This window comes from Cupressus sempervirens, chromosome 11 (genome assembly GCF_028749045.1).
Source record: "Cupressus sempervirens isolate cs-2001-9-10 chromosome 11, ASM2874904v1, whole genome shotgun sequence".
Taxonomy (NCBI): domain Eukaryota; kingdom Viridiplantae; phylum Streptophyta; class Pinopsida; order Cupressales; family Cupressaceae; genus Cupressus; species Cupressus sempervirens.
This window is the reverse complement of record NC_143128.1, coordinates 404,799,507-404,813,265: the sequence shown is the minus strand read 5'-3', so window position 1 is coordinate 404,813,265 and position 13,759 is coordinate 404,799,507. Positions and strand designations below refer to the sequence as shown.

The 13,759-nt window shown below is 33.7% G+C and overlaps 1 protein-coding gene across 1 annotated transcript in view; it reads left to right on the top strand.

Moving 5' to 3' along the window:
• Nucleotides 1–8,179: 8,179 nt before the first annotated feature.
• LOC149529877 (NAD-dependent malic enzyme, mitochondrial-like) overlaps nucleotides 8,180–13,759 on the top strand; it is a 262,335-nt gene continuing 256,755 nt past the window's right edge. Inside the window, exon 1 of the mRNA XM_089810059.1 lies at nucleotides 8,180–8,425. Within this exon, the coding sequence (XP_089666185.1) occupies nucleotides 8,240–8,425 (186 nt within the window). The 5' untranslated portion in view covers nucleotides 8,180–8,239. The remainder of the gene's footprint in view (nucleotides 8,426–13,759) is intronic.

Below are 13,759 nucleotides of genomic sequence, written 5' to 3'. Positions count from 1 at the left end.
GGTCATCTAATGTAGGAAGGACAATGATGATCAAACCAATTCTTTGAGCCTGTATCAAACTCTATTAAAAAGAGGCTAAATAAGAAACTTAAAATCTTTTTTGGCAAGAAACAATTGAAAATAAGAGACCTTATTTAATCAAATGGGATAACTTGTGTAAACCCCTATCTATAGGAGGGGTGGGAATAAAAATCTTGGATTGGAAAAATAGAGCACCTAGTCCAAATTTAGTTTGGAATATGTTTCAACATCTATAGAGGAAATGTGCATCTATTCTTTTGAAAAAATTGTCAGCTTGGGGTAGCATGCTTAGGCCTTAGGGAAATGCTCCCAAGGACATTTGGGAAAGGAGAAAGCAAGTGGCCAAGTGTCCTAGGGTTAGGTAGGTTGCTTAGGGGTAGGTTTTGGGATGTAAGCTAGAATTAGGAGATGGTAATTGTTAAGAACAAGAAGATTTCTACAATCCATGGGAATTAGGAGATGGAAAATATTTTTTTAGTGATTTGATAATCATGATTAGTTTATGTGTTGAAAAGGTAGTTATTAAATAAATTTTAAATAAATTTAATTAGTGGGTAGTGGTTGTTTAAGCATAGTTTATAGTTTTATAATGGTTAGTAATCAATACGATTAGGAATAGTTTAAGTTAATATTTAGTATTAGTGTTTTTATATTAGTGAATAATATGTGTGATGTAGTAAGGGTTTCTACATTTTTTTTTTGAATTGTTAATTTGGAGAGTTGTTAATGGAAAATTTAATACTAGATGATAGATGTTAGTGCTTAGAGTTAGAAAACTATAAATGTTAGGATGTCGCATTTGCATTTTTTTTAATGTTTGTAGATTTTGTTTAATGGTGGGATTTTTATTTTGAAGTATATATTAATTTATTAGGGAATTTCTTTTTTTTTTTGTCAATGAATTTAATGTTCAATGAATTGTAATAGGGATTTTTGGTTAGATTAATGTTGAATTCCAAGTGTGTTATAAGAAGGGTTGTCTAGATAACTTGGTAGTAAATTTGGGCTTATGTTAGAAGATGAATTTCATGTTATAATCAATTAAATGGATATAAATTAATGTTTTAATAAGTTCTATTAGTAGTTGGAACCAAGTATTATTAAATTGATAGGTTAACTTTTAAGTACAGATTTAGATCCTTTAAGGGATTGATCTAGTATAATGTAATAAGTGTAAGGTATCGATTAAGACCTAACGAAACTCATGATGTCATTAAAATCAAATGATATTTAATCTAGTATGGTTAAGTAAGCCATTAATTAGGGTTAAAACCCGAGTGTGACAATGTTGTGGTGTGTTCCTGCTCTCATGTCAGGAGGTGAAACATGTGAACCTTACTTTACTAAATGGTAACTAACTAATTTGAATTCAATTTAAAAACTTGGAAAACCTAAATACATCTTGAACTTGATATCATACCTTTTTAATCACAAACCTATAGTTTAATCAATCAAACTTAATCAACCCTTGCTAAGTGTTCCTGTAGCACAATAACTGATGGTCTTGAACTAGTGTAGTATGTTTTGATATTAACTTTGCATACTTATGGAATGCAATTAGAATTCAATTGTCATCTAAAACTTGAAACAAGAAAGAACTATTTTGTGTATACTTTAACTACATCTTTTTACCTTTACCCTAATTGATGTTTTTAATCAAAAATTGAAAACCTTAGAACTCTTGTAAACTATTCGTGAAACCTTGAGACTTGGACTCAAATTTACCTCGTCGTCATCTTTTTGTAACATATTCAGTGTTAGTATGTATTAAACTTAGTTGTTATTACCTTTATAAAAAATTGTTGGTGCATTTTTGCCTTGATTTTTGGGCATGCCAAAAACACACCACATAAGCTAAACTTGTTAATGTATTTAGATTTGGGAACCTCAAAAAAGGGTTTTACATTTGGAATTTTATTCTTGAATGTAAAATCATCATTAATGACAAATTAACTTGGGATATTGGGAATGGTTAATCCTCCTTTTCTAGGAAGATTCTTGGGGAAACTACCCTCCTTTTGATAGAAAATGTTTATCTAACAACATTAAGGAGCCACTAAATCAACTATGGGGGAAATAGTTAAGTAACTATATTAGTATTCCTTAGGGAAATCCAATAGTAGAGTGGTAATGGAGGTTAGTAGAGGAAACACCTTTCACAGAGAAGGAAAATTCATAATACCATGATTTTTTAAATAATAGATTAATTACTCCCAAAAAAAGATCAAATATGCTCCTATGGTGGGGTTCCAACATTGGTACACACAAAGTCAAAGATGGTTATAACTATATAGTAAATAGAAAAAATTTACAATTAATAGACATCTCTTTAAATCTATGTTGCAATAAAGTTTTCTCTCCCAAGACATGAATGTTTTTATGGGCTACATTACAAAAATGGATTTCAATTGCTTAGTGGTTCAAAAAGGTTAGCTTTGTAGGACCATCTAGGTATCCTGTCTGTGAACATCATGAGGAAAATGTAGATCACATCCCCTTAAATCACCCTTATGTTAAGGAATGATGGAATTGACTTTGTAACAAATTGAAATTGCATGCAACTCTCCCCAATACCTTATTGGACAATCTCAAAGATTGGCACTCTAAAATAAATAAAAGTCTATGTAGTGCCTTATGGGAAATCACCTTTTATCCTTGAGTGGGAACTATGGAAAGAAAGAAAGAAAAGATTATTTTAGAATAAAGGCATGAACACTCAACAATCAGGACATAAGATAAAGGCTACCATTATTGAAACAATTAATAATTGGCTCATAAACATGAACACGATGAAATGAATTTTTACACATTGAGATAGACTAATGTGGAAAAATTGGCTTGGTTTGATTATTCCTTCTCAATTCAATAAAAGAGGAAAATAATCTCAATTGGTTCGAGAAAATTGTAATTGCCAATTTCCTAAAAATGGGTGGTTTAAGCTAAATTTTGATGGGGAATCCTAGGGAAATATGGGAAAGGAAGGAAATGGATGCATAGTTCACTCTTGGGAAGGTCATATGATCACCAAGAATTCCATACCTATTAACAACACCATTATATATGTAGTAGAAATTTTGGCCTTAATAGAGGGTCTCTTGTTATACAAACATTTAGGCATCTCCCAGCTTAAAAATTGAAGGGGATACCTAGGCTATTATTAACTCTTTAAGAACCCATGGTACTCCTAATTTGAAACTAAATTCCACCTTAGAAAGAGCTATGGAACTAATAAGATCCTTTGAAGATCTTCCTATTAAGGCTGTGTATATTTTTTCTTTTTTAGAAGTCCCCCCCTAGTTTGTAGTTCCTCTTTTCCTTTGTTGTTTAGTGGTTTCTCAATCATAGAGTACATGATTATTATCACTAGTTTATGAACTAGGGGTAGTGATAATCAATACAAATAAAATTAGGATTTTATCTATTATTTTATTCATGGTTTGTAAAATGTTTGCTTATATGTTATAATTTAGACCTTTCCCCTTTCCTATTTCCTTGCCTTTTAGTTTATCCCATGTCAAATTTGATTTTTTGCTTACTAACTAGCATGTCAACTTCTTTGAGTAATGTTTCTCATGTAGGGCATTTTGAGTTTTTAAAAATCATTTGTCATGGTCCCACCATCATAGGTTTCTCTTTACCTTCCTTTTTGGTCTTGTTTTTTCATAATGCCTCTTGTATTTTTCTCTTATCTCCTTTCTCTTACTCAATTTTTATGGTTTATGTGGATCATCAATGACTGTATATTTATATCATCATTAGTTTAGATAGCCTAAATCATTCAAGAAGCCCTTCATTGTGTATTTTTTGGGCTTTTCAATAATTTTTAGATAATATTTCTTGTTTGTTATGCTCTTCCTTGCTTTTCAATGGAGAACAATATCATGGTATTTCATTTTTCTAATAACAGGTAGGCTACTTTCACTAGAGCCATATGTCAAGAACACTAGAATAAGATTCTAAAACCTCTATAGGGAGCTATTAGGAGAGTTGATGAGTGCCTAATATGTGATTTTTACTTTAATTATGAGTTTATTGTTAGGGTTAATAAAATATTACAAGTCTCTTTATTTATATGCTTGCTTTGGCAAAAATTACTAAGGAGGAAATTATTCTGGTTGTTTGAATGACCTTTAAGAAAGACCTTCTTAAAGGATTAACAAATGTTGTCTTGTGTATTGCCAACAATTTGAGGATTCTATTCCTAGAAGTTTATATGCCAAAATAACCTAGGAAAAATTGTAAATTTTCCACATAAGCCTATTTAGTTTTTAACGACCATAAACTATTTAAAGTTCATTGGCCAAAAATGCAATTGAATATCCAATATGTTCTTCGTAGTATCAACATTATTCTAGTAGACATGGAATGGGTTTTGAATGACTGGTGCACCGAAGGCTATGAAATTCCTCCTTCCTTCTACTAGGTGGACTTGAAAAACCTTTGTATCATTTCACCCTAGTCATTAAAGCTAGTAGGGGTAGAAAATGTATGTTAGATAAGAGCTCTAGAGCCTCTACTTCATGAGAGGAAGTAAAAGAGGAAGTGACCTCTAAGGAGGAGTTGATCACTATTAGGAGGTCCCCCTAAATGTTGGATAAAGATAAATTTTGATACTTTCCTAGAAATTGCATAATGGATTATTTATATTGGTTTTAATTTTGTTAGACATAAAACTAATGATTAAATGTTAATGTAGTATATATACGCAATTTCTATTAACTAAAATGTGGTTATGACTATCATTGTTTTTGTTTAAAATGAGTATGAAATAGATAAAAAATTTAAGAAATATTTTGTGGCTTTGATAAAAATTTAGTGATGTTAGAGGCTCTATTGATTCAATACTTAATCTACTTATTATATAAAACTTCTGTTTGAAATCATTGTTTGATGAGCTAACCCTTTGGCATTGTTGTTATTCTTGTGAGTATTCACAATGCAATTTATCTGTTTTTAATCACTAAATAAAAATGTTATGATGAAACTCATATTTATTGGGTGTCTAGACTATGGTAAATTCCATGCATCAATAAAAGAACTCAATGTTAAATATGAAGTTTACCCTACTCTACCTATCTTCTTTCTAGTATCATACAAAATGGAGGGTGTTTTGACTTGGATTACTCCATATTTGAGGGCATTTTAAATTTTATTTATTGGAAATTTTATTTACTTTATACTCTACTAAAAGTGACCTTGTAGGAAGGTGGAAGGCTTGAAAGTCATCAAGGTGGCTTTAAGGCCCACTTATTGGTAATGAAAGTATTAAAGATTTATTTTAATTTGCTTAACTACGCATCTTTCTAACAAAGATCTTAGCTTTCAGAATGAACATTGTAGGACAGAGCAAAGCTTCAAAAAAGTTATTCATATCCCAAATAAGTGTTTAGCAAGACAAATTAAGGGAATTTTCAAAATTAGAATTATAATATGCCCATGTAAAGGAAGGAATGCCTTTTTAATCTCATGGAAAGGGATGACAAATTTGTAATATAGAAAACCAATTTTGTTGTATTAAATTTGTTAAAAGAAGGTATGCTGTAAGAACCCCAAACAGGCTCTACGCTGATCACTGTTTGTTTCCCTGGGTGTAATGATTGTTTTTGGTTTGTTTTTGAATGTTTTAAGCTGTTTTTGGGTTTTTGAGTTGATACAAATATTGAAAACTAATCTTACCTAAAATTATAACTCAAATCTGGTTATAATGCTAATCAAATTCATTTATTCGGATGGCTCCTAATGTATGTACAATACTTATTGCTGGAAGAATACATTAAAAACATCATCATTAATAGTTGAAAAAAAACCTAATTTTTGTCTCCAATATGCAACCACGCTGCTGGTTGCTTCCTCCTTGGGCAGCGCCTATCAAAAACCACAATATTAAATCTCTGATTTTTAATTCATTGTAGCGTTGTACTGTTCACAGCACTGTAGCTGCTGTTATAACCCCTTCCAACCTGTAAACAGATTCATCCACTTTTTTCCTACTGAAACACAATATTGACTCCAGAATGAAGTCAACTCACAGGCAAAATTCAAGTGATATTTCACACCCTCAAATTGCATCAACTCTGAAGATACTACGTTCTCCACAGTCTGAATTCTTCTCAAACTTGTAGAAACCCTTGTTGCCACAACTTCAAGAAATTTCACAAGGCAAAGTTTTTAAGCAATTCTCATAACTTGCTCTTGAAGGAAGACAAGGTTTGTTTATAAGGACTCCTCAACTCCAGAATGAGTCTCCATGCTCAATGTGGGATAAAAGATATAATAATAACATAAAAAATGTTATTACATTAAAACTTAGAAAATTCCTTTTAATTTTTCCATAAGCTTGGACCCACAATTAATTGAAACAATGGCCCCTTTTATGATATCATGACCCTCACTTAAGTTATATATTATAACTTAACAATATAGGCTTAAAACCAATAATGTTTATTTTAACTAAATAAACATTAATATCTCCATTATTACTCAACATTTTTGAATGTCGTTTGGACTAGGAGCTAACATGATAGAACTGCATATGACCATACCCCTTTTCTAAAAATAGCAGGGGTCTATCTTTATAACTCAAAACTGCTAAAAATAGCCTGACCAAGCCAAACTCAAAGGAAAACTCATCATAAACAAACTTTGGCAACCCAGAAGAGTACTCTGCTCTGGTCCTTGGAGGATCTCCACACCAAGGTGACCCTCTATCCAATCTTATTAGCCTACGAGGGTCTCTGATAGGCTAATCACCAGCTAAAGTGATGTCTCTAGCTAGAAGGAGACATCACATATGCCTTCTTAATACCCACATTTGAAGTGGGACATTTGTACTCTCTTGAAAAGACATTTCGTCTGGGGCAACATAAGGGTTTTCTTCCCCATTCTTTCCCCCCCGGTGCTCACACTTTGAATGGGGTAAAGCAAATGTATTATATGTATAATTAATAAAATGATAGGGCAATTGCCTTTTACTAAATAAAACAAATAAATAATAATTTGATAAAATAAAACATACTCGACTTTAGTGTGTCAACTATTTGGGGTTTTTTTTATAGATCTTTCATTATCTCTATGTTGAATTTGTGGCTTTAGATCATTTGTGCACTATTGGAATCCTATGACACACAATCTTGATTTGGTGTAGGGTGCACTTAATTTACATGCTCTTTGATCTTAGCTAATTAGGAAGATTGAGAATACTAGGAAGGTTACTAAATCATTAAGAACAAGTTCTTCTATGTCAATGCTTGAGAGAGGCTAGCTTTATGGTTGTGCTAAAGATTGACAAACAATAGGCGATCATGCAAATGTCTCAAGGGATGATTTTGAAGTTAATACTTTTCTTTTTAGTGCAACCATGAAGTATTCCATTAATAAATTTCTCATTTCATGCTCAATGTCCTAATGATTTGAAGATGCGAAATAATATTCGAATGAATCTCTTTAGATACTAAAACATAATGAATTACAACAAAAAAGTGTAGAATGTTGGCTCTTAGTAGCTAGTAAAAAATCATCGAGGTTGTCAAATTTTGATTATTCTATTATTCGAAGGCTGCCATTAGACCCCGCTCGAAGAAAGGACAATGAATAAACAATTTTTCTTTTTAATTTTTTTTTTCGCAATTTCAATGTAGAATTAATCTTCAATATTGAGAAAATGATTTGTAAAACATAACATTAGATTTTAGGATCATAAAAAGATATATAAAAGCAACAACCAATAACCAAAAATGAAAAATGAATAAACTAGATATATAGAAATATCTATAAACAAAATAAGAATAAATCCATCTATTAAAATGTTTGAAAGAAACCAACAAATGAAAACATACCCATACCAAAACAAAAAGTCAAATTTACTTTAAGAAAATCACTTATCACATTTCCTCAAAATTAATCTAAAACTAAATGAATAGTTACATAAAATATCTCATATCTCATGATTACACCTAGAAAATGAAACAAAGCATCCTATTTCATTATCACACTTAGAAATAAAGTACTCCAATTTTACAATTACGCCTATATATTCAGTTTAAGAGGTTAATTATAGAGATACAATCAACTTTTAAAAGCTTAATAACTTTTGACAAATTTTCTTTACCATATTGCTTTATAAAAATATATTTAAATGCCACACCATAACGAATTTTTTAAGATCTGAAGTGCTCGCGTCTTCAGTTACAATTATCTTCGAGGAAGAAAATTTTCGTCAATGGCTCAATTACGAGCGCAGATTAGTTCTGTAAGGTTGCGATCATGGCATCTGCGGTGGTCTTGTTCACCGCTTCCGATCAACATCAACATGATGATGGAGAGGGAGTATATGAGCGAGGCCACTCGCCCCACTATTGTGCATAAACGCAGTGTCGACATAATTCACGATCCATGGTTTAACAAGGTGAACATCTTCAAGACTGAACATTTTCAGAGTTAGATATGATTCACTATCTATTTGAATACCACTGTATAATCTTTTTAATGCTAGCAATGAGCTTTGCCGGATACCTCTCGTCCGAAAAATTGCAATTTCAGCAATAGAAACGACTTTCAATGTAATGGCTCTATATCTCTTTTTCCCTCTTTCGGCATTCAGTGTCCCTTATTTCCCAATTAAGTGAACTCTCAGTAACAATGAGCTCATCATCACATTTTATGAAAAAAGTAAATCCATGCTTCACATGTTCACATCTTTACTTCAACACGAATGCATTATAAAATGATCACCATAATTGAAGCTTGAGTGTGGACTTCGTTGTTCTTTTATGTAGAATGCTGCCTGGAAGTAACAGTTTAGCAGAAGTGCTATTTTTCCAGAAAAGCAGATCGTGATACTAGTATTCATTGAACAGTTTAAGTTGTAGTTGATTTAGGCTACGAGGGCCTAATCTCGTTAAAACGAGACGACTAAGGGCTTGACGGGTTCATATTGGTCTGTCAGATGAAAACCAAAGTTTACAAATAGCATTAGCATTAATGTTACACCTCAGTAATGGGATGAAAAATTACATCAACTATAATGTATCTCCAGGAGCACTTCAGTCATGCCTAATCTAAATAGCGAAGGCTACGATAGCATACCCTAAAGCAAATCGAGCATTGTTTGTATAAAATGGCAATCTTGCTAGTCTGTTAATCCGAATGCTGAAAATTATGATTTGAATTGGGGGACATGGAAGACGTGGATTACTGATTGCTGAATATACTGACTCCTCTATCCACATATTCTTTGCACATGCATGTGTTGATGTACAAATATTTTTTGAATTTCAAGAAGATATGGACCGCCCAACAGCCAAACTTGTATCGATTAAGCATTTCCTGTTATTTGAAGACACCGCCCACTTACTTTCTAAGCTACCTGAAATGCCTATGTAAATGGAAAAGGCGATATGATAATCACCACAGTCCAGTTGCAATTCAATATAGAAATATCTGTACAAATAGATGTATAAAATATGTAGAAATAAATGAAAAATAATATAATAAATGCCCACATACATATAGATTTTTTCTTTACTGTACCTTGGATAAGGGATCCTCGTTCTTTAAACACAGTTTTGTTCTTTTACAATAGGGAGATCTTTCAACTAAGTCCTAATCCCTTCTAGGACTCCTTAAGGCCTTTCTTCTAGCTGTACTATGGTTCCTCCTATGACCCTACACTAGAGGAATTCCTTCTCCAACTCCTCTTTCTCTAAAGACCTCCCTACCAATTAGATACTTCACACTGCTATCACCTTGTTTCTTGGACTCTATGCACTAAGTCCACTACTAGTTCACCATGGCCATGACTAACTCTAATGTGGATGGAGGGGCTTTCTTTACTACTTGTTTTAATTAGTGTTGGTGTCACCTAGTTTGCATCCTCCATAGTTTTGCAATCGATTTCTTCAAACCCTTGGAAATAGGGCTAGTAGCCTTTTTAGGCCCAATTAGGCCTCCTTTTTAGGTTTTGGATTATAACTCTGAGACTCCCTTAACAAGGCCCCAAATAAACTAGCATTCCTGATACCCTTTTCAGTGTTCTCAAAGATTTTTAGGGTTTCAACTCTTCAATCTGTCCATACAATGCCTTCCTAGAAACGAGCCTAAAAATAAGAGTTTCAACTTGTTTATACTATAGTGTACTCAATGGTTTCAATCACCAACTTAATGGATTCAACTTTCCTTCTACTCTTGTACTTTGATCAACCAGACACCATACTACATCTCCATGGTCTTGGATTGCACATGTCAATCCATTAACCCCTCCATTTGTTCTCTATAATCATCATGTCTCCTAGCCAGGTACACTCTGTCTTGCCTAGGGCTTGATAGGAAAAATAGAAAACCTGCAAAATTTGACCCCAAACTCCATATGTATAATGTATATACAGTGCCCTAGCATATTCCAAGAGGCCATACAGTTTCCACCATTGGATTTCATGCTAGGGCCATTGGAAGTCTTCCAACTCTGTATTGACCAGTGAAATAGTCACAGAGGAAAGATTTTTTACTATACTTATCAAAACAAAAGATCTAAACCTACAACTACGCACCAAGAAAGTATAAACAAAATCCTATCTAATCATGTGAGAAAGATACTCAGGTCAATCCATTTTGATATAGATGACTGAGTTGCAAAGTGACTGTAGCAAGAGTTGCAAGAAATCAGTAAACTTTTAGTAAGCAATTCCATACAAACAAAACTCTAACCCTGTTCTAAGACCTTGGATGGTCTTATATAACTCCTTTTCTCGTGATTCAACTGTTCAAACAAACCCACAACCGCTTCTCACCTTCTTTGCACAGTCTTGTCAATGTTATCATGACAACATTGCAAATTTGCAATGATGTCATTAACAACTTTTGCAATTTTTGCATATTGCATCTTCTATTACTCATGAACACCTCCAATGAGTGTAGAATGACTACATTAACATACATAGACACATTTCTACTCAACTCCATGTATTCTGAGGTCAGTTTGACCCTTTGACCAAAGTTGCACTATCATGACAACTTGTGATCTTTCATGACAATTTTCACACTTCTTTGGCAAACATTTGCCCACACACTCTAATGACTCTCTAGGACATTAAAACACACTTGGGACTCTTTATTAGTCCTTATTCATTTGTGGTTTGGCCAAAACCTTTTACAAGCCAAAATTTGATTTAGGGTTTGATCTAAGACCCTAGGTGCTCCTGCACCAATTTTGCTTCAACTGCTCTATAAATTTTCAGCTATTGTAAAAGTGAGTTAAATTGTTGGCCTTAGTGAGTCAACTAGGCATGATGACTAAATGAGTGGTGATGACTAAAGCTTAGCATCTCACAAGTTCTAATTGTTGTCATTGATCGGCAACCAGTAAAGGAAGACACACATAGGTTCAAGCATGAACCACTATCGGTAGAATGTCACACCGGTTAGAATAAAGGATGTGACTATGAGGAGTCATGACAGGTAAAAGAGGCTTTGTAAACAGTTAGTCGTGGATTGAGCATGGAAGGTCACCAATGATGTGACATGATGGAAGGACAATCAAGAAGAGTAATGCAACAGGCATCCTAGTTGAAGCAGTTGAAGGACGCAAGTTAAAAAGCTAGACATAGGCTTGCAGGAAGATAGGCAGGCCATATGAAGCTAGGCACCTACTTGTAGGTGTCACAGGTATTTTATGACTAACTCATGTACACAAGTCAAACTTGAATATGAGTGGGATTTTTGAAGTTGGTTTTTGGTGCCCAGGATTTAGGAAGTAAAGAGAGACTTTTGACAATTTTTTTGGTGTTGTTGATGCTGTTGTGAGTGAAGAATAGGGAAGAGATATAGACCAGAGGGTTGAACAACAGACTGGTTGTTGAGCAGAGTGTGGAATAGGCGAACTAGTTCAGTTCACAGGGAAAGCCAAAGTAAGAAAGAAGATCAAAGAATCTTCAAGGAGTCATCATGGAGATCTACAAGGCAAGATAGTGTTGTTCTTAGATCATTCATTTTGATTGCTTTCTCATATTGCATCTATTTGTAAGCTCTTGACTGGGAAAGCTTCAGTAGTAAGGCTTTATAAGTCCTCTCACAAGGTACCTCTTAGAAGGAGTGTTTGTAAATCCTCTAACCAGGTAGCTTTAACAAGCTTTTGTAATCCTCATAGGTTATGAACATTCCTAACAGAATCTGTTAACATAAATAATTGTTATAGCTTTAACAGGGCAACCTTTTACATGCATTAAAAGGCTAGTGGGTATATTACGCCCACCATGGTTTTCATCCTCTCACCGAGGGTTTCCATGTACAAAACTCATGTGTTATTGATGTATGTGTTTATGTGTGAGCTTGCATGGTTCTACAATGTTACTTTCATTGTTTTGCTGCTACTTAGAACACTGGTGTTAAAGTTTATACAGTTAGGAGCTCAGCTAACCAGTTTAATAGTTTGTACTGATTCACTTCCCCTCTGAGTACCAGTTTGGGACAACAGACCCCATCACTGTAAGCTCCACCATTAGAAAGCAGAATAATGGCAAGCAGAAATCATTCCCAGCATAAACTCCTCTTTAAGAATTCAGCACATTATTGGCTCAAACACAACACAGATACTCACAAGACTGACAATTTTTCTGTAATGCTCATATAAAGTTTTGAGATGAGAAGTAAATCATCCAGCCTACTTGTTAGATTCTTTTCATTGTGATTTGGATCTTATATACATTCGGTTTAGATAAATGAAAAGCAGAGGGAAGGTTCATTACACAAATCATTTTGTATTCCTTCAGAGCAGAAAATTAGGAAAGCCTTACAAACAGCTATTATTCAATATATTCCTGCCAAATGAGACTGCAGAATATCCAGTTTGTCAGATCACTGAGAGACTGCGGAATATCCAGTTTGTCAGATCACCAAAAAGCTCTTCACAGCTCTTTCTGAAAACACCAAAGAGGTGCCTCTCTCTCTCTCTCTCTCTCTCTCTCTCTCTCTCAAACAAGCTCCCCTTGACTATCTGTCTCTTTGATAAACTCTTACTGCTTTCTCTCCAATCCATCATTCAATAGCAGAATTATCAAGCAGCTAAATCAAGGAGGAACCCATATATGGTAAACAGCCTAGATATGAAATAAAGACTTTTGGAAATAGGCGTATATCTAGTTTCCATTAACATTTTGGATCACACTTTAAGATCCATCATCAGGATAAGTGCAAATGATAATAGGATTGTAGAAGTAGGTTATTGACACAAATAAGAACATATGAACATTTGACACAAATATTTATCCTGGGAAGCCCTCTTACCCAAGGGAAAAACCCAGCCACACCCGGAAAATAGATCCCTTTATTGTATGCTTGAAACAATTCTTCTTTGCCTTATGATTGTTGACTCTAAACAATCAATCAATAAGTGGAAGTCTCATACTCAGTTGACCAGACTTGTAATCAAATGCAGAGTATATAATATTACAGTCTACATTCCTCAATTGATCATGTATTGATTAATCAATAATAATCAAAACACATACAGTTCTGTAGTAGAAAACAATAATCTCATTCCCTATTTCTAAAACAAAATATGCAAATCCTCTTTGTAATAGAGTCTGAAAAATTATGCAATAATCCTCTGCAAACATTGGTAACAAAACCTGACCAGGTTTTAACAGGCTACTTCATGGAAGACAAAGTGACACCACTTCATTACACGAACCCATGGCAATAACGATGCTAGTTTTATCCACAGGAGACAGCCATTATCAACATAACC